Source organism: Artibeus jamaicensis, unplaced genomic scaffold, assembly GCF_021234435.1.
Source record: "Artibeus jamaicensis isolate MK-2021 breed Jamaican fruit bat unplaced genomic scaffold, CSHL_Jam_final contig_723, whole genome shotgun sequence".
NCBI classification, from domain to species: Eukaryota; Metazoa; Chordata; class Mammalia; order Chiroptera; family Phyllostomidae; genus Artibeus; species Artibeus jamaicensis.
Genome location: NW_026521938.1, coordinates 1,862,934 through 1,886,690, shown reverse-complemented (window position 1 = coordinate 1,886,690; position 23,757 = coordinate 1,862,934). Strand labels below are relative to the sequence as shown.

The following is a 23,757-nucleotide window of genomic DNA, read 5'->3' as shown; positions in this document are numbered from 1 at the left end:
GCAGAGTCCAGCTCACTTGTATTAAAATCTTTCTATACTATGCCTAGATGTGACATATGGACATTTATGATGTGATTACCTTTTCTTTTTTTTTTTAAGATTTTATTTATTTATTTTTAGAGAGAAGGGGAGTGAGGTCGAAAGAGAGGAAGAGAAACATTGGCCTGCAACCCAGGCATGTGCCCTGACTGGGAATCGAATCCATGACCCTTCGGTTCACAGGCTGGTGGTGCTCAATCCACTGAGCCATGCCAGTTAAGGCTGATTATGTGTTCTTTATAAGATCAAAATATATTTCACTAACATTTCTTTGTCTTCAGGATGCTGCTGTGGAAAAAAGGATGTGGAGGCACCTGTTGAACACAGCATTTCTGTACGAGTGTCACAAGCAAAGAATTCCAAGGCAGCTTCATCTTCCCAGAAAAGCCACCCCTGTGAGAGTTGTGCAGTGGTACTAAGAGACATTTTCCTCTTGGTTGACCAGAAGGGCACACAACACGGCCTGACACTGCTGAAGTGTGGGGCATGTGCAAAACAATTTTGTTTCAGTGCAAATTATTACCAGCACCAAGAGCAGCACAAGAGAGAGAAACCTTTCATGTGTAGAGTGGACAGGGTCTCTCTTGTGAATAGCAGCAATTCCCATAAATCAAAAATTTTTATTGCCGGGGAGGCTGGAAAGAATTTTCTGACCATCTCAGAAAATCTCCAGCAAAATGCCACCCAAATCAGGGAAAGGCCAAATAAAATTCCTGTGTCTGGAGTGACATTTCAAAGAAGAAAAAATCATTACACCTGGAGATCTTGCAAGACTACCACTGGCCACAAGCACACTCTTGGACAGGACAAGGGTGTTGTTCATAATGGAAGACAGTGCTTTTTGTGCCATGAATGTGGGAAATATTTTACCAGCAGCTATGGCCTTCATTGTCATGAGAGACTTCACAAAGGAGAAAGGCCTTATGAGTGCAGGGAATGTGGAAAGTCTTTTACCACAGCCAGTAGCCTTGGAAAACATCAAAGAGTTCATCCTGGAGAAAGGCCTTATGAGTGCAGTGAATGTGGGAAATCTTTCACAAGCAGCTTTGGCCTCCAGTGTCATCAGAGAGTTCACACAAGGGAAAGGCGTTATAAATGCAATGAATGTGATAGATCTTTTACCAGTAGCAGTAAGCTCTGTTATCATGAGAGAGTTCACACTGCAGAAAGGCCTTATGTGTGCCATGAATGTGGGAAATCTTTTTTCTTTAGGAGTCGCCTTCGTTTTCATGAAAGAGTTCATACTAGAGAAAGGCCTTATGAGTGCCATGAATGTGGAAAATCTTATACCTGGAGCAGTAACCTCTATGCTCATAAGAGAGTTCACACTGGTGAAAGGCCCTATGTGTGCAGTCAGTGTGGGAAATCTTTTCAAAGAAATTCCGACCTTCGTTTACATCAGATAGTTCATACTGGAGAAAGGCCTTATGAGTGCAGTAAATGTGGAAAATCTTTCACCAGTAACAATGGCCTTCGTTATCATCAGAGATTTCACACTGGAGAAAGGCCTTATGAGTGCAGTGAATGTGGGAAATTTCTCGTGAGTAACAATGGCCTCCGTTATCATCAGCGAGTTCATAAGGGAGAAAGGCCTTATGAGTGCAGTAAATGTGGGAGATCTTTTACCAGTAGCAGTGACCTCCGTTGTCATCAGAGAGTCCATACAAGAAAAAAGCCTTATGCCTGTAGTCATTGTGGGAAATCTTTTGTGCGTGTTGGTAACCTTCACTATCATGAGAGATTGCACACTGTAGAAGGGGCTTATGAGTGTCCTAAATAGAAAAATCTTTTAACAGCAGTCACGGCCTTTATTGTTATCTGAGAGTTCACATAATAAGGCCCTTTGAGTGCAAAAAAATGTGAAAAATATTTTACCATATTGCCATATTTTTTGTTATTAAACATCACACAAGAGAAAGTCCTCATGTGAGCAGCAAATATGGGAAATCTTTTACCAGTAGCTATGGCCTCTGTTATCAAAGAACTCAAGCTGGTTAAAGGCTTCAAGCATGAAGTAAATGAGGGAAATTATTTAGCCATAAAATTATGCCCTCTTGACATTGGATAGTTGACATTCTGGAAATGCTTAGGTTTTAGGGAGTACTGTTTTCTTGTTCATTGTAATGACACTGAAGAAAACTGAGTGTCCATCCATCTGGGTTAACCTTTATACAAATATTCAGAGTGGACATTTCTCATAAGTTCATGATGTAAACTGATAGTAACTTTCTAGATTCTTACCAGCAGTGTAGGAGAGTTCCATTTCAGCCACACTAAAAAGCTGTTGATTTGTTTAAACTTTATTAATTTTAGCTTTTTAAATAGGTTGTACACTCTTACTGATGTTACAGTTGCATTTTTATAAGAATTCATGAGCATTTTTGCAGATATGTGTTTAATAATTATAAAATTTTAGTAAAATGTGTGCTCATGTGATTTACTTATTTTATTAGGAATTTAAGCTGCTCCTCTAACAAATAGAACAGTGAAACAGTGGAGATATGTTAACAGTGCATTGTCATTTATTTTTACTCCCTCAGTAACAGGCATAACTCTTGCTTTATGGTATAATTGTTTTCAGTACAGGGAAAATATTTCCAGTTTTTAAAGTTTTTTGGTATACACACTATTATTGTAAGCATATACAATATACTTTAAAAAATAATCTACAGCCCTGGCTGGTGTAGCTCAATGGATTGAGCACGGGCCTGCGAACCAAAAGATTGTGGTTCGATTTCCCGTCAGGGCACATGCCTGGGTTGCAGGCCAGTTCCCATCATGGGATGCACCAGAAGCAACCATACGTTGACATTTCTCTCCTTCTCTCCTTCCCTTTCCTTCTAAAGATAAATAAATAAATTTAAAAATATATATAATCTAAAAAAAAAATTACCTGCATTATTAATGCACTTCATTGCTTTTGTAAGTTCGAACATTTACCAATATAAAAAGCCTTTTTATTTCTTGTCTTTTAATTATTTTATTGTTGTTCAGGTACAGTTGTCTGCATTCGCCTCCCCTCCACTCACCCCACCCCAGCCATTGCCACCTCCCTGCCCTGCTTTTGCCCTCCCTTGGTTTTGGCCATATGTCCTGTATAGTTGTAAAAACCTACCTTTTTAGTGTGACTGACTTTTGTGGTCTGTCTTCTGGGGCGTGCTGGGATGGAGCAAATGCAGAGGTGCACCAGGTGGTATGAGGGTGAGGGTATTTGTTGAGTTCCAAAGCCCTTCTGAAAATGAAAGAGATCAGTGCCCCAACTCTTCATACCTTTCTCCACGCAACCTGGGTTTAAATCTCAGAACTCCAAAAATCACCCCCATAACAGAGAAAGCATCCCTCTTGGGGCTTCATATTTTTTGTAAGATGGGGGCAATGAGCTACCCTGCACCAGGCTTTAGTGCTGTACCTGGTAGGGCCGGTGCGCACAGAATGGCTGGTCCCGTCGTGTGTGGATGTCCACACAGACCCCACCACATGGAGAAGATGTCTTCATGGCACTGAGGTCTTGGCGTCGATTTTTTTTTTTACAAGGGAAATTTGGGGTGATGAGAGCTCTCCAAAATTCTCATTACTGATGATAATGAAAGTTATGAAGGTTCTAAGTGTGCCCATGTGAGGATCAATAGAGGTAATAAAACACCTTATGCATACCATTGCCAGTATTCCAGGGTTTTGCTTTTTGAGCTTTTTTTTCCCTTTAATATTTACATTACCCTGGAAATTTGAGGAAATCAAGAATCAGAACGATAAAGTGAGCCTTGACTGTTGTAGCTCATTGGATTGAGTGGGGGCCTGCGAACCAAAGGGTAGCCAGTTCAATTCCCAGGCAGTGCGCATGTCGGGGCTGCGAGCCAGGTCCCCAGTGAGGGGTGTACGAGAGGCAAACACATTGATGTTTCTCTCCTTCCCTTCTGCTCTTCTCTAAAAATCTTTTAAAAAATAAGGTTATAAAAAAAAGATAAAATGAGTTTTCCAAGTTCATACAACAGGTAAGAGTCAAATTCAAGAGACTGCACAAATCAGAGACTGGCTCCAGAGCTAGGGACAATCTAGGACGTGTGAAGCTCTCAATTTAGAGCAGATGGCTGGGGAGGAGCAGGGAAGGAGGGTCAGGTACAGCTGCTGCTTTAATTGTTGGGATTACAATCATGATTTTTCTCTTACTCCTCTGATGTCTCAACGCACTCACTGCCACACAAACTTATGGGAACGCCATCTATTCTCATCCCCAGTGGTGGCTCCAAGGGAAACTTGAATTTCAGGTGCACTTCTTCTGCCTCAACTTTGAGATTAGCACAGAGCTGGCCCTAAGGAGACCCAGTGATTCAGGCCTGGGTCTTCACCTTCACCCATTTTTATCTGACAGGACAGCCACCCCTTGGTCCCCTTAATACACACTAGAACTGTGTCCATCTCAGGGTGACTCAAGAGAGCTCCCTGAATCTCATGCAGGTAATGACGGCACTTACTTTGGCCTCTGGGGATCAGTAAAAGGAACGAACAATACTCGCTGGTATCAGGATTCCAGGCTTAGGGTTTGGAGCATTTTCTTTTTTAATTTTCACAAGACCCTGGGAATGGAAACTAACATTCAAGTGCTGAGAAAATCCGGGATTAGAGAAATAAGTCCACCAAGTAAACACAGCACTCTGTCAAAGAGGCTGGTTTCCAACTTTGGATTCTGGCTTCAGAGCCCAGGACAGTATCACTGCTGTGAAACCTTCACTGGGGCAGGTACACAGCGAACACCAGGTAGGGTTAGCTGAAGCTGCCCTTTCCTTTGTAATTATTATTTTTTCTTCCATTCCCCTAACATCTCAATACTTACATGCTGCCCTCCAGTCTCCAGAAAAATGGCATTATATGTCAGCTTCAGTAGTTTCCCCCAGTGAATCTGTTTTTTCAGTCTGAGTTGCAATTTGCCTCCTCTTTGAGCTCAGCATCTTAGGAGACCTCAGTAATTTGGGCTGGGTCACTGCACCTTCACCCACCTTTTGGGTGTCAGGATGTGATACCATCCCTTGAGGTGAATTTGATATCTTAATTTGCCGCTTAGAGTATGGACATCACATGGTTCTACATTCATCCTGAAGGATAGGGTGCAACAGGATGTAAACTTTAGGACTTCATATTCAAAAATGATGCTGGAGACCTGCAGGACGCTGGTCTCACTGGGTGAGTGCTCATCTCTTCTCCGTGCAAGGGCCCTACTGCCCATGTTATTTTGTTGTCTGTGTCCAGAGTGGCTTTATGAGACCGATGCTCACCATGTCTTTCCTGCAGGCCTGACCATGTTCTGAACACAAGTCATATTTTTGCAGTTTGTCTGCAGCAAGGACTTTGTTCCTAGTATTTTTCTATATACAAAACCTGACCCCAGTGTCCAGCATACTCTATCCACAGTGCAGATTCTTTTACTCTAGATTCCAGTTAGCAGAGAGATGAAAATATACTTTGAAAAAAAAAAAAAAGATTAGGCCTTAGCTGGTGTAGTTCAGTTGATTGAGTGCAGGCCTGCGAACCAGAGGATCGCAGTTAGATTTCCAGTCAGGGCACATGCCTGGGTTGCAGGCCAGTTCCCAGCAGGGGACACACAACAGGCAACCATACGTTGATATTTATTTCCCTCTTCCCTTCCCCTCTAAAGATAAATAAATAAAATCTTTCAAAAAGTTATTTATTTTTAGGGAGAGGGCAAGGGAGGAAGAAAGAGGGAAAGAAACATTGACATGCAAGAGAAACATCAATTTGTTGCCTCTCACAACCCCCAACCAGGGACCTGGCCTGCAACCCAGGCATATGCCCTGACCAGGAATCAAACTGGTAATCTTTTGGTTTGCCGAATGGCACCCAACACACTGAGCTACATCAGTCAGTGCCCAAACACACTTTTTAGGGTATAATCGCTATAAGAAAGTTTAATGTATATCATTTTAATTTATTGATTGATTTCAAGTAGAAAGAAATGAGAGAAAGAAGCATCAGTTTGTTTTCTCAGTTATGTATGCATTCATTGGTTGAATGAATTGGTATGTACCCTGATCTGGGGTGGAACCTGCAACCATAACGTGTGGGGTGACCCTCTAGCCAGCCAACCAAATGATCTTCCCAAGCAGACTGGTGTAGAGTGTTATAAACAAAATTTGACCAAGTAAATTTAAAGATAATTGACTTTAAGTGATCTTTAACCTGGCAGCATCCCATCTGACAACACAAAGGGTGCTCAGATTTGCATGAAATGGATGGAGGAAGAAACTTAAACATTCAAAATGGATTTAATGAGGGAAGTCAAAAGTTACCAATTTTCAGCTTTAACCCTGGCTGATGTGGCTCAATGTGTCGGATGTCATCCGGCAAATCAAAGGATTGCCAGTTTGATTCCTGGTCAGGGCATATGCCTGGTTTGCAGGCCGTGTCCCTGGTTGGAGCTTGTGAAAGGCTATCGATCCATGTTTCCCCCTCTCCCTCCCTTTCCTCTCCCTAAAATAAAGAAATAAATAAAGTCTTTTTAAAAAACTGTAAAAATTGTTTTTAGCTTTAATTATAGTTAATATGTTGAGTGATTAATGCATGTAGAAAACTGTTGTTCCGTGAACTGGAATGCATGACTGGACATAACCTGACTGTAGATGCCAAGAAGCAAGTCAACCTTTGTGTCCCAGGAGGATGGCAAGTGATCAAGATGGTATCTGAGCCATTGTGCTCCAGAGAGAACATCCATCAACCAGGATACAGATAAACAATCTGGTCAGCAGATGAAGACATGCTGGAAAAGCATCCAACAACACATATTAAAATTATTAAGGAAATAGCCCTGGCTGGTGTAGCTCAGTGGATCAAGCAAGGGCCTGGGAACCAAAGGGTCACCCAGTTTGATTCCCACTCAGGGCACATGCCTGGGTTGCAGGCCAGGTACCCAGTAGGGGAAACGTGAGAGGCAACCACACATTGATGTTTCTCACCCTCTCTTCCCTTCTCTCTAAAAGTAAATAAAAGAGAGATAAAGATGCTGGGAAAATCGCTGGACTGCGATTTTTATCTGACTAACCTTTTTCCTTGAATTCCAACTCCCTTACCTACTTTTTTCTTGAATTCCAAAACCACTACCTACCCTGCCCTTATTATTAAAAGGCCAGCCTGACATGAGATGTTAAGACAGTTTTTAGGGTACATAACCTGCCATTTTCCTAGACTGTTGGCATTTGAATAATGCACACAGAAAAATTTAATTTTCTTTTTGTTCGAACCTGGAGAGAATTTTTTGTAAGAATTTATTCGAGTTAATACTGGCAACAATGCCGGGAAGCAAGATCTCAAATGCTCTTAAACTCAATCCTTGTCTCTACTTTGTGGTTCTGTCAGTGACCAGCAGCACAGATGCCAACTTTTCCTATTACAGATTATTTCAGGCAAAGTCGCTTTTCCTTAGGGGAAGGCAAAAGTCTTACCTAAAACATAATAGGCCCTGGCTGGAGTGGCTCAGTGGATTGAGTGCAGCCTGTGAACCAGGGGGTCACCAGTTCCATTCCCAACTCAGGGCACATGCCTGGGTTGCAGGCCAGGCCCCTACTGGGGGGGGGGGGTGCGACAGGCAACCACACATTGATGTTTCTCTCCCCCTTTCTCCCTCCCTTCCCCTCTCTCTAAAAATAAATAAGTATTTTAAAAAACCCCATATAATAGGTTTTGCCCGGACTATTGTGGCCCAGTGGCTTGGGAGTCTGCCTGCAAAGCAAAAGGTTAGAGATTCAATTCCCTCAGGACACATGCCTGTATTGCTGGACAGGTCCCTGGCTGGTGACAGGAAAAGTAGCAACCAACTGATTTCTCTCTGTGCCTCATTTCCCTTCTTTCTAAAAATAAATAAAAGGTTTTATAGGAAGCAGGGTGGGGCAAGGGAGCAATTAGAAAGAACCGGATATTTCTGAGCCAGGACACCTTTTCATTAGAAGAAAAGATTTAGAAGGGTTTTTTTGTCTTGCATATTGCCTCTTCTAACTAAAGGGAATGGAGAGGGTTTTTTATGAGAAAGATCACCTGACCAGTGCTTGGATAGAAAATGTCAAACTGGATAAGACTAGGTTTCCGTGAACCTACAATTACGTCACGAATTAAACTTGGTTTAGTATCTTGGGCTTTTCAGCAACACTGATGCTATTTTGGGCCTGTGGTTTTTAAAAAATAACCTGTTCCTCCAAAGCACAGGTAACACGACTTAAATTTGCATCTGAATTGGGAGGCCAGTCTTCCGAATCTGATCCCTGAAGCTGTGTTCCAGTACATTGTGTCTCAACTGCAAATTTACAGAAAGCAAAGTCCTCCCTCCAGGTACGAGGAGTATCAATTTACGCATCCTTCCACTTGCTCTGGATAGAGAACTCCATTCCTTAGGTCCGCTAGAGCTCTGAGAACTACATTACCCAGAAGACAGAGGGCTTAGTTGAGCCAATCACATCAAAAGAAAGCATTTCTCTGAGATTTCATCAATTTGGGGCGGGACTTCCGGCATCCTCCTCCTGGCGGCCATTCTTGCTCTCATTCTTGTGAGTCTATTCGGCTTTGGGAGGTGAACCGCTTATGAGGTGACAAAACAGAGAAAGCGCAAAGGAGTCGTAGTCCCTGCCGAACAGACGTGAGTCTGACACTCGGTGACACCGCCCGTTAGATCCGCCAACGTGGAGATCGGAACCGCGGTCCAGGGGGGTCCCCTCCGCACTCGCCGCTCCAGCGCCGCTCCGCCCACATAGCCGGATGGCGCCTGCCGCGATGAGGCGCCCAGCTGCGGTGAGTGCGCGTCCCTCTGCCCTCCACCCTCACCCTCCCTGTGCCCTCCACCCTCACCCTTCGGAGCCTTGCAGCCTGGGTGCGGGGCGCCCGTCATGTCGTCATGTCCTGCAGCCCAAACCCTGGTGGACGGCATTTAGGGGACGGAATGCAGGTCCTCCTGCCGCTGCTATTTGCTCTGGCAGAGCAGGGTGCAGGACGAGTTTCTTCCGGCACTCCACCTAATTAGGGTGCTGCGCACAGAAATACAAGTGAAGGAGGGAGGTGATCACGGTAACTGTGTGGCAGGTGACGACCTCTTCGATGGGACCAGTAGACGTGATGGTTCTGGAGGTAATGAAGTAACTGAGGTGATTTGACACTGAGGGCATAGCTGCTGCTTCTTCGCTAGAGCTGGAACTACCCTGAGTGTGTGCCGTGCCGTGATGGGGTCTGAGGGAGTTTCAGATTTGCTGGTGGCTACGGTCTGGGACACGTATGGTCATTTTTGAGTATCAATGTGCCTGGCGTGCAGACGATCAGAACTGGGATTTTTAGAGAAGGTTAGTGTGGAGAGACCCTGTTGAGGCTGCTGAGTACAGAACACCAGTGGAAGGGGGTCATGGTCATCTGAGTTGGTTCTGGGAGGCGAATACTGAAGCAAGAGCCAGAGGAGGCCTTTGAAGCAGCGACTCCACAAATGGGTACCTGTGGGAGCACAGGTGGGGACTGGAGGTGTCAAAGGGACAATCTACAGAATGATGCGCTTATTGAGAAAAGGTGCGGATTATGGTCCAAGGACCCTAGTATTGGGCACTGAAGGGTGAAGCATGAGCCCGCACTTAGCTGTGTCTAGTCACAATCTAGAGACCCCAAAGGGAATTAATGACAGGGTGCATGGGACCCTACAAGCCAGGACCAGAACTGGATTACATCTCTGTGCCTTCCTGCCTGTTGAGGCTGAGGGCTGAACATAATGAATAAAAAGGGACCTGAGGGTAGGACAGGCATCAGTGGAATTCCTCTGAGGTGTGCAGCTTTGGAGGAGGGTGGGTGTGGGATAGATGTGTGGGGAGGTGGGCTGTGGACTCTCACACATAGAATGTTCATTTTTTTTTCTCTCCCCATGATAACAGGCCAGCGTGACCTTTGAGGATGTTGCTGTGCACTTCTCTTGGGAGGAATGGAGGCTGCTTGATGAGGCTCAGAGACGCCTATACCTCCGTGTGATGCTGGAGAACTTTTCACTTATTTCCTCTCTGGGTAAGACCCACAGCCTCACCAGTGACTTGGACTAGACTCTACTCCATCCACCCCAAGACCTTTCTCAGTGCTCAGGTGTGGGCCACAGGCACTGCTTGCTGCCCCAGTTTTCCGGGCAGTTGCTGTATTGCTAGGGCTGGTGTGTTTGCACTGCCTTCATCCCTCCCTGCAGTCCCTGTCCTGAACCCTTTTAGGGAAAGACTCAAGGTCAGTACTGTTGCATCGAGCTCGGTGGATTCACAGTGCTTGTCCTCTCAGTGTCTGGGTTAATGTGTCCAGATGCACATCACTTCTGCATCCTAGGGTTTGAGTCCTTCTTTTAGCTGTCATTTTCTCCTGGCTACCTGGGCCAGGAGTTGCAGGTGTTGTCATGGTCATTACTTATCTGAACCATGGACTTTTCTTAAAATATCTCCCCTGCATAGTGTGTAGTCTTTACATGTGTTTTCCTTTTGTTCTCTCTAACCTTGTGGAAGTACGAACTTGTATATATTGAAGTGTACAACGTGGTGATGTTATATATATTGTGAAATAATTGCCACAGTGAAGTTAGTTCAGTATCCATCACTGTAGAAAATTGCCTTATTTTTTTTTAATGCTAAGAATGCTTAAGATCTACTCTCCTGAATTTCAAGCGTATGAAATTGTTAACTCTAGTCACCATGCTCTTAATTACATCCTCAGAACTTACTCATTTTTTAAAAGATTTCATTTATTTAATAAATAAAGGGACGGGGGAAGGGAAGGCAAAAGAGAATGAGAGAAACATCAATGTGTGGTTGCCTCTCACACATACCACCCCCCACACACACACTCACAGCTGACCTGGCCCATCACCGAGGCATGTACCCTGACTGGGAATCAAACCAGTGATCCTTTAGTTCTCAGGCTGGCACTCAATCCACCGAGCCACACCAGCCAGGAAAAAAATCTGTCATATTTTAAAGGAATGAACCTTTTGACCAACAAATTTCTATTTTCCAGTACACCACAGATCCTGGCATTCTACTTATTTTTTATACTTTTGAATTTTTTTTTTTTTTTTACATTTCAGGCTTATCGTAGTTGGGTTTCATTATGCCCACACCTGCACTAACACTTCTTTCTTCAGTGTTTTTCTTTTTTGAACACTTTACTTATTTGTTTTTAGAGAGAGGGAAAGCAGGGGAGAAAGTATGTGGTTGTCTCCCGGAGGCCCACCACCAGGTTCCTGGCCCAAAACCTAGGCATGTACCTCACTGGGAATCAAACCAGCAACCCTTTGGTTCACAGGCCAGTGGATTGAACTGGCATTCAAACCAGTAACACTAGCCAGGGCTCTCTCTGCAGTTTTGATGGTAGGCATCTCATCAGATTAGAGGTGATAACATTGTTGGTTTGATTTGTATTTACTGTTGATTAGTGAGGAAAATGTGTGTGTGTGTGTTGGTGACAAAACCAACATGGAAGGAAATCCATTTTTCATATTATTTGTTTGCCATTTTTAGATTTTTGATTAAAAGTTCATATATGTGCCAACTTTTTAATTTGTGCTCTTGCTATTGAGTTCTTTGGGTACCTTATATGTTAGATATTTCCCCTTTATGAGACTGTTCTTACAAATATTCCTTCAGTTTTCATTTCGTTGGTCACTTTCTCTTATTTACTTTTTTTTAATGGCATTGGTTTATACTCTTTCTTAAAAATATTCTATTTATTTATTTATTTATTTTTAGAGAGAGAGGAAGGGAAGGAAAAGGGAGAGAAACATCAATGTGTGGTTGCCTCCCGTGCGCTCCCCGACTGGGGACCTGGCCTGCAACCCAGGCATGTGCTCTGACTGGGAATCAAACTGGCAAACGTTTAGTTCACAGCCTGCGTTCAATCCACTGAGCTACACCAGCCAGGGCTATTTTATTTACTTTTAGAGAGAGTGAAAGGGAGGGAGAAAGAGAGATACATCAATGCGTGACAAATACATTGATCAGTCAGTTTGCATCAACCCCAGCTAGGGACCTGGCCTGCAACCTAGGCATGTGCCCTGACCAGGAATTTAACTAGTGACCTTTCTGTTCACAGGCCAGGGCTCAATCCACTGAGCCACACCACCCAGGGATTTTGATTGCTTTTTTTTGCTGTGCAGAATCTTTTAAAGATTGTATTTATTTATTTTTAGAGAGCAGGGAAAGGAGGGAGAAATAGAAGGAGAGAAACATCCTTGAGTGGTTGACTCTCATGCGCTCCCCCTCTGGAGACCAGGCCTGCAATGCAGTCATGTGCCCTGACTGGGAATTGAGCCAGCAAACCTTTGGTTCACAGGCTGGCACTCAGTCCACTGAGCCACATCAGCAGGGCATTTGCAGAATCTTTTTAGTTTGATATAGCCTGGCTTATTTATTTTTGCCTTTCTTGTGTGCTTTCGATGTCATCCAAAATATTATTGCTAACATCGATGTCAAGATCTTCTTTCCCAACAGATTTTGTATTTTCACGTGTTACATGAAAGTTTGAGAGTTTGCTGCATTTTTAGTTCATTTTTGTGAGTGGTGTAAGGTAGGGGGGTCTGGTGTATGTTCACTTTTTTCATCACTATTTATTTTACTTTAATTATTTTATTGATTTTTATAGAGAGAGAGTGGGAGAGTCGTCAGGAGAGAGAGAGTCAGAAACATCAGTTTGTGATTATTGTGTGTCCCCTGACCAGAGATTAAACCTGAACCCTTGGCACATTGGGATGAAGCTCTCACTAGTTGAACTACCTGGCCAAGGCTCAACACTGTTAGTTGATCAAAGTGTCTTTTCCCCATTGCGTGTTTTTGGTGTCCTTGTCAAAGAGTAGTTGCCCACATATGTGGGCTTATTTCTGGGCTGTCTTGTATTCTGTTTCTTAGATCTTTGTATCCATGTGTCTGTCTGTTTGTGTCGGTTTTAATTAATACTGATTTGTGATATGGTTTCAATCCTAAAGTGTTGGCCCTCAACCGTGGTCTGGGATGGTTGGGTGTTGTCTGGCAAAGCTAAGGGTTGCTGGTTCCATTCCTGGTCAGGGCACATACCTGGGTTTTGGGTTTGGTTCCCAGTTGGGGCACGTACAAGAGGTGACCGATCGATGTTCCTCTCTCACCTCAGTATTTCTCTCCCTTTCTCTGTCCTTTCTTCCCTAAAAATAAATAATGTCTTAATAATGAAGTGTGATGCGTCTGTCTCTACCATTGATCTTCTTGATCAAAATTGCTTTGGCTATTGGAGATTATTTGTTGTTTTAATTTTAGGATTCTTTTTTTATTTCTGGTAAAAATGTTAACAGACTTTTGTAGAGATTGCATTGAATGATTTGGTCATTTGTTTATTAGAAATAGCCAGCCCTGGCTGGTATGGCTTACTAGTTTGAGTGCTGGCCTGCAAACCAAAGGATCATTGGTTCAATTCCTAGTCAGGGCATATGCCTGGGTTTTGGGCCAACTCCCCAGTACAGGCCATTTGAGAGGCACCCACACATTGATGTTTATCTCCATCTCCTTCCCTTCCCCTCTCAAAAGTAAATAAATAAGTCTTTGTTAAAAAAGAAATATCCTAACAATAATAATTCTTTCAATCCAAGAACACAAGATGTCTTTTAATTTCTGTGTTTAGTTCCTTTCTTCACTGTGTTAAAGTTTGAGTACACATTGTTCTCCTTGATTAAATTTATTTCTAAGTATTTTATTGTCTTTAATGCTATGGGCTTCTTAATTTCTTATTGAGATATTTTATTAGTGCTTTGATGCATCTTGGTTTTTATATGGATTTGGGGTTCTGTAAATTTACAGGGCTTGTTCATTCTGGCAGGGTTTTTTTTTGTTTTTTGTTTTAATCTTAGTGCAGTTTTTAGGTTTTTATTCATATAAACTTACATTATCTGCAAACACAAGCAGTTTTACTTCTTTTTCTGTATAGCTTTTTATTTATCCTGACAGGAGAACATGGTCACTGATCTTAGAGGGAGGGGAAGGGAGGGAAAAAAACAGAGAGAGAAACATTGATCGGTTGCTTCTCCTACTTGCCCTGACCTGAGACCAAACTGCAACCCTGGCATGTGCCCTGACTGAGGGTGGAATCACTGACCATTTGTTTTATAGGACATCGCCCAAGAAATGGAGCAAAACTGGTCAGTGCAATATCAATTTTTTTTTAATTAAAAAAAAAAGATTATATTTATTTACTTTAGAGAAGGGGGAAGGAAGAGAGAAAGAGAGGGAGAGAAACATCCATGTGCGAGATACATCAATTAGTTGCCTATTGCACACCTGTACACCCCTACACCCTTAATCAAGGACCTGCCCTGCTGTGGGGAGGCTCCACCCACAAAGCCCTCCTGTCCTCCGCAGATGAGAATAAGTCTACCAAGATGTGATCTGCTTGGGGAGGAAAGGTGGCCAAATCTCTTGAGTGCTCATTCTTGAGCCTGTTCCACAATGGGCTTTTATTGAGTTTAATTTGCATAGGAATACAGGGCTTATAGGTAAAGTTCATCAATCATTGTTAGGCAGTTATGATCAAGAAATAGATACTCAAAGAACTATAATGGCTTATCCTGAATCATGGTCAGCTAGATAGAGTGACCTAAAAGGGCCTTAAAACTTGAGGAAACAAACTCAGTTTATGCTTGGGCAGTTATCATTTAAATTGAGGGAGTTCTTAGCAAAGTAGGTTTCACAGGATTTTATTCATTCTTTTCTTAGGCCTGATCTTCGATCTCCCAGGAAACACCCCATTCCAGGACAGGGCCACACCTCCCTCCAATATTATTTTAGGCTTAAATCAGGTGGGAGATGGGGCAGCCAAAAGATTAGGGGCCTTTTTCTTTTTTTTTAATATTTTATTTATTTATCTATAGAGGGGAAGGGAAGGAGAGAGGGAGAGAAACATCAATGTATGGTTGCCTTTTGTGCGTCCCCTGCTGGGAACTGGCCTGCAGGGAACCGACCTGCAACCCTGGCATGTGCCCTGACTGGGAATCGAACCGCGATTGTCTGGTTTGCAGGCCCGCGCTCAATCCACTGAGCTACACCAGCCAGGGCCTAGGGGACTTTTTAAAAATATATATTTCATTTATTTTTAGACAGAGGGGAAGGGAAGGAGAAAGAGTGGGAGAGAACATCAATGTGTGGTTGCCTCTCATGCATCCCCTACTAGGGACCTGGCCCGCAACCCAGGCATGTGCCCTGGCCTGGAACCAAAATGGTGACCCTTTGCTTCACAGTCCCGTGCTCAATCCACTGAACTACACCAGCAGGGGCTGATGGGGACTTTTTACACATAGAATGAGCACTCAGGCTATGACAAAGCTGAGGAGTAAGGGTCCATCACCCCTTTTTCTGTAGTCCCCTAATTAATTCCCTAATGGCCCCTTCCGTGACCCTGACTTTCTTAGGTTCTTCCTCCCTTGAGGAATCTTACCCATCTTTGACTAACTAGTCATCCACCCTGGGCCAGGCAGATTGAAGTAGGCTGCACCCCTATTGGGAAGATGTTTCATCTCCTTAGTAGCTTATGGTCCCAAGTTCTTTTTACTTGGCCTTAGCCATGGGATGTTACAACTTCTGAAACCAAGCAGGACAGTTCCCAATACCCTGCAACTAAGGCATGTGCCCTGACTGAGAATCGAACTGCAGACCTATAGATTTGCAGGGTGACAGTCAATCCACTGAGACACCCCAGCTAGGGCAATTATTTTTTAAAATGACCTTATGATAACCTATAATTTATATAGACTTTTTTTACTCTCTAGTTCTTTTGATTACTTTTTCCTTAGGATGGTTTTAAAAGACCTTTCCATTTCTGAATTATTTCTCATGGATCAAGTAAATTGTTGATGCTGTCTCTTCCATTCTTTTCCTTTCATTTGTTATAATTTTAAGTACCATAATTTCTGTTTGTTTTATTTTGAAGTCTTCTGACCATTCACATATCTTCATTTCTTTGAGGTGATTGATAAATTATTGTGTTCCCTTACTTGGGGTGTTGTCATGTTTCCTTGATTTTTTTTGTGTGTGTGTGCGTCTGTGTGTACTTTCTGTTCATGACAGTACATTTCATGGTTTTTCCCTTTGTCACCCATGTGCCATGTAGTTGCCCTGCTAAGGTTTTTGGGGAAGAGTCCTTTCTGAATGTTGCACAAGATGGATCTCTCTCCAACAATGGCAAAATTGGCTCACAGGAGGTGTGGTAGCTGTGGAGATTGTAAAGTCAGGACCTCATTCAGATCATACCAGGAATGTAACTTTTTTCAACCACAGTTTTGCTATTATTGCCAGTAGCCCCACCTACTTCTACCTTTTCCAGCTTTGACACTTTGCTGACTTGTCAGTTGTACTACTTGTCACTTCCTCTGTGATTTCCAGCCCAGAGATATTTCTACCTCCATTGATCCCACATTTCACCCTTTCTCTCACCCCTTTGTCTGTACTGCTCTTGAACATTGGCACTCATGTGTTACTCACCCAGACACTCAACAAATGAATATATTGTATACACCAACAAAAGGTATATATTGACCTTGTACAGCAGCTAATATCTTGCAATTGGATGGCAATGGGCTTGTATGCGTGCTTCTACCCAGCTTAATGTCAGCAGCAGAGAGGGATATGCAGGAAGCTGTTGGAAGAGGAAAAGCATTGTAAGCCCTGCCTCTCTTCTGTGTGTCATGCTCTGTCCTGGTATCCTTCCCCTGGAGAGGTTTCCATGATATTGCAACCCTAGAGGCCCAATATACACAACAGTCAGCTAGTCTTTCAGTGGAACTTTCTCACTTTGAAGAACATTTCATGTATTCTTGCTTCCATGTGACATATAAGTATGTGTGCTGGGGTTCTCTGTTCTTAATAGATACTTCACCAGCATTTCTCTACATTCAGGTTGCTGCTGTGGAAGAAAAGATGTGGAGACACCCATTAACCAGAATGTTTCTGTACGAGTATCACAAACCAAGAATCCCAAGACAGCTTCATCTTCCCAGAAGACTCACCCATGTGCGAGTTGTGGGCCCGTCTTGAGAGACATTTTCAACTTGGTAGAGCAGCAGGGTGCACAACACAGCCTGACACTGCTGAGGTGTGGGGCGTGTGCAAAACCATTTCATTTCAGTGCAAAGTGTCACCAGTACCAGGAGCAGCATGTGGGACAGACACCCTTCAGAAGTAGTGTGGACAGGGCCTCATTTGTGAAGAGTTGCAGAATCCATGTATCGGGGACACGCTTTATCTATTCCGAGGTTGAGAAGGACTGCCTAGCCAGCTCAGGACATCGGCAGAAGCAGGACACCCATAAAGTAAAGGAGCCAAACAAAGACACCCAGTGGGGAGCAACGTTACAAAGCAGAAAAAGTCATTACACTTTGGAAGAAGGCAAGAAAGCCTTTAACCCCCAACACATACTTGTGGACCAAGCAGTTCATACTGGAAGACAGTGTTTTGTGTGCAATGAATGTGGAAAAACATTCAAGTACAAATCCTCATTTATCACGCACTGCAGAGGCCATACTGGAAAAACTTGCCATGTGTATGGTAGAAGTAGAAAATCCAGTGGAAACGCATCTCGTAGTCATCGTGAAAAAGGTCATACTGGAATAAAGCAGTACAAGTGCAGCAAATGTGGAAAATCCTTAAGCCACAAATGTTTCCTCATTTCTCCCTCGGGACCACACAATGGAGAAAACAGTTTTGTGTGCAGTGAATGTACACAATCTTTTACTCATAGTTCAGTGTTGATTCCTTATCAGAAAGTTCACACTGGAGAAAAGCCTTACAAGTGTAATGACTGTTCCAAATCTTTTACCTCTGTTGCTGCTCTAAATTATCATCAGAGCTCTCACACAGGAGAAAGGCCTTATGGGTGTAATGAATGTGGGAAGTCTTTTATTTCTAGGTCTGACCTGCGTTATCATCAAAGAGTTCACACTGGAGAGAGACCTCATGAGTGTAGTGAATGTGGGAAATCTTTTATTACTCGTACTGCTCTTCGTTATCATCAGAGAGTTCACACTGGGGAAAGACCTTATGAATGTAGGCAATGTGGGAAGTCCTTTACCCGTAGAAATAACCTTCTCATACACCTGAGAGTTCATTCAGGGTATAGGCCTTATGAATGCAATGAATGTGGAAAATCTTTTACTTTTAGCTCTAGCCTTCGCTATCATCATAGAGTTCACACAGGAGAAAGGCCTTATGATTGTAATGAGTGTGGAAAATCTTTTAATAATAGGTGGACACTTGTTCGACACCAGAGGATTCACACAGGAGAGAAGCCTTATGTGTGCAGTAAATGTGGCAAATCTTTTACTTGCAGCTCTACCCTTCAGTATCATGAGCGAGGCCACCTTGGAGAAAGGCCTTATGAGTGCACTGAATGTGATAGATCTTTTACCACTAGTTCTGCCCTTCGTTACCATCAGAGTGTTCACACAGGAGAAAGACCTTATGGGTGCAGTGAATGTGGGAGATCTTTTATCTCTAGATCTGACTTCCAGTATCATCAGAAAACTCATTCAGGAGAAAGGCCTTATGAGTGTGGTGTATGTGGGAAATCCTTTATTAGAAGAAATAACCTCATTTTACACCAGAGAGTTCACACAGGAGAAAGACCTTACAAGTGTAGTGAATGTGGGAAATCTTTTAACAATAAGTCGACACTCATTCAGCATTTGAGAGTTCACACAGGAGAAAAACCTTATGTGTGCAATGAATGTGGGAAATCCTTTACTTCTAGCTCCACGCTCTGTTATCATCTGAGAACTCATGCGGGGAAAAGGCCTTATGAGTGTCGTGAGTGTGGGAAATGTTTTACATCTAGTTCCACCCTAAATTACCATCAGAGAGTTCATACAGGAGAAAGACCTTATAAGTGCAATGAGTGTGGGAAATCTTTTACCTTTAGCTCAAGCCTCCGTTATCATCACAGAGTGCATACTGGAGAGAGACCATATGAATGCAGTGAATGTGGAAAAACCTTTAAAGATAGGTCACAATTTACTAAACACCAGAGAGGTCACACTGGACAGAGGCCTTATGAGTGTAGTGAATGTGGGAAATCTTTTAGCCACAAATCTTCCCTCTCAATACACCAGAAAATTCATAATAGAGAAAGGTCTTACAAGTGCAGTGAATGTGGTAAATCTTTTACCTCCACCTCTGGGCTTGGTTATCATCGGAGACTTCACAGGGGAGAAAAGCCCTATCAGTGCATTGAATGTGGAAAATCTTTTACCAGCAGCTCAATACTTGTTAGACACCAGAGAGTTCACACTGGAGAAAGGCCTTATGAGTGCAGTGAATGTGGCAAATCTTTTGCTAGCAGTGATACGCTTTCTTACCATCAGAGAGTTCATACAGGAACAAAGCCTTACAAATGCAGTCAGTGTGAAAAATCCTTTGCCTCTGGTTCCACCCTCCGCTATCATCAGAGAGTTCACACAGGAGAAAGGCCTTATGAGTGTGGTGAATGTGGAAAATCTTTTATCTGTAGTTCCAAACTTCGTTATCATCAGCGAGTTCACACAGGAGAAAGGCCTTATGAATGCAGTGAATGTGGAAAGTCATTTAGGGATAGTTCTCAGTTCAGTCAACACCGGAGAGGTCATACTGGAGAAAGGCCTTATGAGTGTAGAGACTGTGGAAAATTTTTCATGCGAAAATCTACCCTGTCCCAACATCAGAGAGTTCACATTAGAGAAGAGCCTTAAATATGTTGAGAATATAATTTTCTGTTCAGTGTAACACACCTGGAGGAAACTGAGGAGCCATCTGTCTGAATCTAAGCTGTTACATTTGAATTGGCCCAATGTGGAGATTCCTTGTAATTTTCTTCCATGTGGGAAATGTGTGTATATTGTACCCTTTTTTTCTTCCTCAGGACTCTTTAGGTTTATGGTACAAACAGATTGTGTTTGTAACCTGGCTGTAACCTGTTCCTCTCTACCTGGGACAGGTTTACAAATTTTGCAAGTCAGCACCATAATGTGCTCAGGGAAACTGACCTCTTGTTCTCACATATATTGTAGTAAAGTAGGAATAATGTGAGCACTTAGGTGTCAGCTTTCCCTTTATGACTAATTTAGAGTCCCATGGATTTGTTGGACTCACGTGATACTTTTGATGACTTTTTCCAGCTAGCAGTTCATAAACCTAGGAAGTGCCTGCTGCACATTGCTTTGGCTTGTACAATATTTGAGGCCTTACTCTTAATTCCATACTAATCTTTATTTTTACAATTAAAAAGAAAAAGATTTTATTTATTTATTTCTAGCGTGGAGGAAGGAGGGAGAAATGGAGAGAAACAGATCAGTTGCCTCTCTCATGCTCCCAGCTTGGGACCTGACCTGCAGCCCAGGCATATGCCCTGATCAGGAGCTGCAGCAGCAACCTTCTGGGCCATGGGCCAGCGCTCAGTGTACTGAGCCACACCAGCTAGGGCTATTTTTAATGTTTATTTACTGACTTTTAGAGAAAGGGGGAGAGAGAATTACTGATTTGTTGATTCTCTTATTTATGTGTTCATTTGTTGATTATTTATGTACCCAGACAACCTTGGCATATTGGGGTGATGCTCTAACCAACTAAGCTACCCAGCCAGCGCTCTCCTTTAAAATTGGTTGTCCTTTAACTGATTTGGGCTCTACAAGCATGAATAGGTGAACAACATTTTCAGGGTCTCAAACATTCTCTGCTTGTGGACAGACTGTATGATGGTGGAAAATAACTGGCCAGTTTTGACCAAATTTTTTTTCTCTCCAAAGTTTCCTAGAAGTGATGAAGGGCTTTCTGGTTCTCATTTGGATGTTGTGTTTGAGGAGTCTCAGAGATTGCCCTGAGGAGGCGGCAGATGTGAGACCCTCAGATAGTTACCAGAGTGGCATGATTTTTCCTTTACCAGGAGCTGATGGCAGGTTGTATCAACTGTCAATGGGTTGTCTTCTGGTCTACAGGAAATCGTGTCCTCCTGTCCACAGTTCATTGGACTAGGGTAACTGGTTGAGGGACTGGGTCCAGGAAAAGCTATAATTGGTGCAGAAACTGGCCCATTATGGATTGGAGGAATTTCAGCTGCAACTGTGGGATCAATTTGCACAGATCTGAGGACTCCCACACATGGTTATTTTGTGTAGCTGAGGTTCATATTTTAATAAAATAGTCCAATAGGCCCATAATATGTGTGGATTTTGCATCTGGATTTCACTGTGGGAAGAAAATTCTCAAAAGATAAATGTTACATTGTTGCTCACCTGTACCATGCAATTAGCTGTTGTGGTTGTATGATTGTGCCTACTAAGCATGAACAGTTTTTCTTTCTCTTCAAAACTACAATATAAAAAGTATAACAGGGCATAATAAAACTTATGCCCTGGCTGGTGTAGCTAAGTAGATTGAGCATGGAACTGGAAAGCAGAGGGTCACAGGTTTGATTCCCAGTGAGGGCACATCCCTGGGTTGTGGGACAGGTTCCCTAGTGAGGGGTGTGTAAGAAGGAACCACACCTTGGTGTTTCTCTCCCTTCATCTCTGTTTAAAAATAAATAAAATCTTTAAAATATATATAAAGTTTATATTGTGTTATGTATTATAAGTAATCTAGAAATTTGTTAATGTATAGAGGGCATTGTAGGCTATAAGCAGATCTTACACCATTTTATATAAGGTACTTGAACTTCCACAGACTGGTATTTGCGGAGTCATAGAACCAATCCCTTATAGATAGTGTCTGTCTTATAAAGCAAATACTACATGGGTAGCCTTGACAGATGTCACTTGGTTGGGGGTTACAGAAAGTGAAAAGTCGACAGTTTGAGTCCTGGGCGTGACACATGCAAGACTTGCGGGTTTGGTCCTGGCAAGCAGGAAGTAAACCAATCTTAATTTCTTACATCACTGTTTCTTTCCTTCATCTTACCTTTCTCTTCACCCTTCTCTAAAAATAAATAAAAAAATTTAAAAGAAATGTTATGTGGGTAAAATTGTCCCTGAATGGGCAGGACATAATCATTGACTACAGGGAAGAGAGGGTTTTTTTCTTTCTTTTTTTGTTAATGGGATTAGAAGTAGATCTTGTCTATGGCTTCAGAAATACCTAAAGCTGTAGACAGTTGTAACAGTTGGTGAGCCAAAATGATGACATAGCTGGGAGGGAAATCTCAAATGCTTTTGAGAATAAGTTTTGCACTTTTATGCGGTTGAAACAGGATACAGAAGGACAAGTGCATGGAGTTGGGCAAAAGCAAAGTGTGTAGGGGATTACAGGTTAATAAAATTTTGCACTCTCTTTGAGGGTTCATGCTCCCATTCACTGCTATTACCTGTACTTTTGGTATTCTGAAGGAGTATTAACCTACACACATTAAAAAGACAAGTCTGGAGCCCTGGCTGGTGTAGTTCAGTGGATTGAGCGCGGGCCTGCGAACCACACACTTGAGGTTCGATTCCCAGTCAGGGCATATTCCTGGGTTGCAGGCCAGTTCCCTGCAGGCCAATTTCCAGCAGGGGACTCATGAAAGGCAACCATACATCGATGTTTCTCTCCCTCTCTCCTTCCTTTCCCCTCTAAAGATAAATAAATTAAATTTTTAAAAAAAGTGGCAAATAGGTGTAAGTGATATCTTAGATGTGATTCCAGAACAGGAAAATGACAATAGATAAAAATTAAGGGAATTTGAATAAAGTATGAATTAAAAAAAAAAAAAGACAAGGGTGGAGGAAAAAAAAGGCTGTCTTTTTTTTTAATTTATTTTTTTATTGATTATGCCATTACAGTTCTATTCCCCCCCTTCATTCCACTCCACCCTACCCCCCATCCCCACCATTACCCCCCCCTTTAGTTTATGACCATGTGTCTCACGTTCTTTAGATTCTACTATTCTTAGACAAGGCTGTCTTAGCACTTTCCACTAAAGAAGTTTAAGGCCTGGTGTGTGACTCCCCACTATGCTGTTTATGGTTAGGACTTTATGATCAGATCACCCTGTGAGGTTACTTTCCAGAGTTCCCCTCCCCCCTTTTGTTGGTATTTATTTTATTTTTTATTATTTTTTATTTTTTAAGATTTTATTTATTTATCTTTAGAGGGGAAGGGAAGGAGAGAGGGAGAGAAACATCAATGTATGGTTGCCTTTTGTGCGTCCCCTGCTGGGAACTGGCCTGCAGGGAACCGGCCTGCAACCCTGGCATGTGCCCTGACTGGGAATCAAACCGCGATTGTCTGGTTCGCAGGCCCGCGCTCAATCCACTGAGCTACACCAGCCAGGGCAATGGTATTTATTTTAGAGAGCAAGGGAGGGAAACATCACTCTGTGGTTGCCTCTCATGTGGCCCCCCACTGGGGGACTTGGCCTGCAACCCAGGCATGTGCCCTGACTGGGAATCGAACCTGCAACCCTTTGGTTCGCAGCCCGTGCTCAGTCCACTGAGCTACACCAGCCAGGGCTCTTTATTTGGGGGGGGGGGGGGGGTGCACTACTGGTACTGCTTATTTAAAGCTATTTGGAGTATATATCTTTCCAACCATGGCTCAGTATGGAGTAATTTCTGTTGTTCTTTGTTAATCGTAAGGCAAAATACAAGTACACACTGAAGACTACACACATTTGGAGGCAATAACGTCCCGTTATGCCTGGACTATGTATGTAACTATGGAAGGGTATTTCCTTTTAGATCAAAAGATTTGAGAGCATCTCAAATATTTTTTA

General features: G+C 42.8%; 2 protein-coding genes across 4 annotated transcripts in view; both read left to right on the top strand.

Moving 5' to 3' along the window:
* The window catches only part of LOC119053180 (zinc finger protein 211-like), a 39,639-nt gene extending 36,711 nt beyond the window's left edge, over window positions 1-2,928 (top strand). For both annotated transcript variants that reach the window (XM_053672089.1, XM_037150673.2), the window contains exon 3: window positions 321-2,928. In XM_053672089.1, the coding sequence (XP_053528064.1) occupies window positions 321-1,819 (1,499 nt within the window). In that variant the 3' untranslated portion in view covers window positions 1,820-2,928. The remainder of the gene's footprint in view (window positions 1-320) is intronic.
* Window positions 2,929-7,730: 4,802 nt separating this feature from the next.
* LOC119053174 (zinc finger protein 850-like) lies at window positions 7,731-21,322 on the top strand. Of its 2 annotated transcripts, none has more exons than XM_037150662.2 (3): window positions 7,731-8,826; window positions 9,942-10,068; window positions 16,944-21,322. In XM_037150662.2, the coding sequence occupies exons 1-3, from the start codon at window positions 8,794-8,796 to the stop codon at window positions 19,763-19,765; spliced, it is 2,982 nt and encodes a 993-aa protein (XP_037006557.2). In that variant the 5' UTR covers window positions 7,731-8,793; the 3' UTR covers window positions 19,766-21,322. The 2 variants fall into 2 exon arrangements, with proteins under 2 accessions (XP_037006557.2, XP_053528045.1); XM_053672070.1 differs by lacking the exon at window positions 7,731-8,826 and adding an exon at window positions 8,874-9,159.
* Window positions 21,323-23,757: the final 2,435 nt, after the last annotated feature.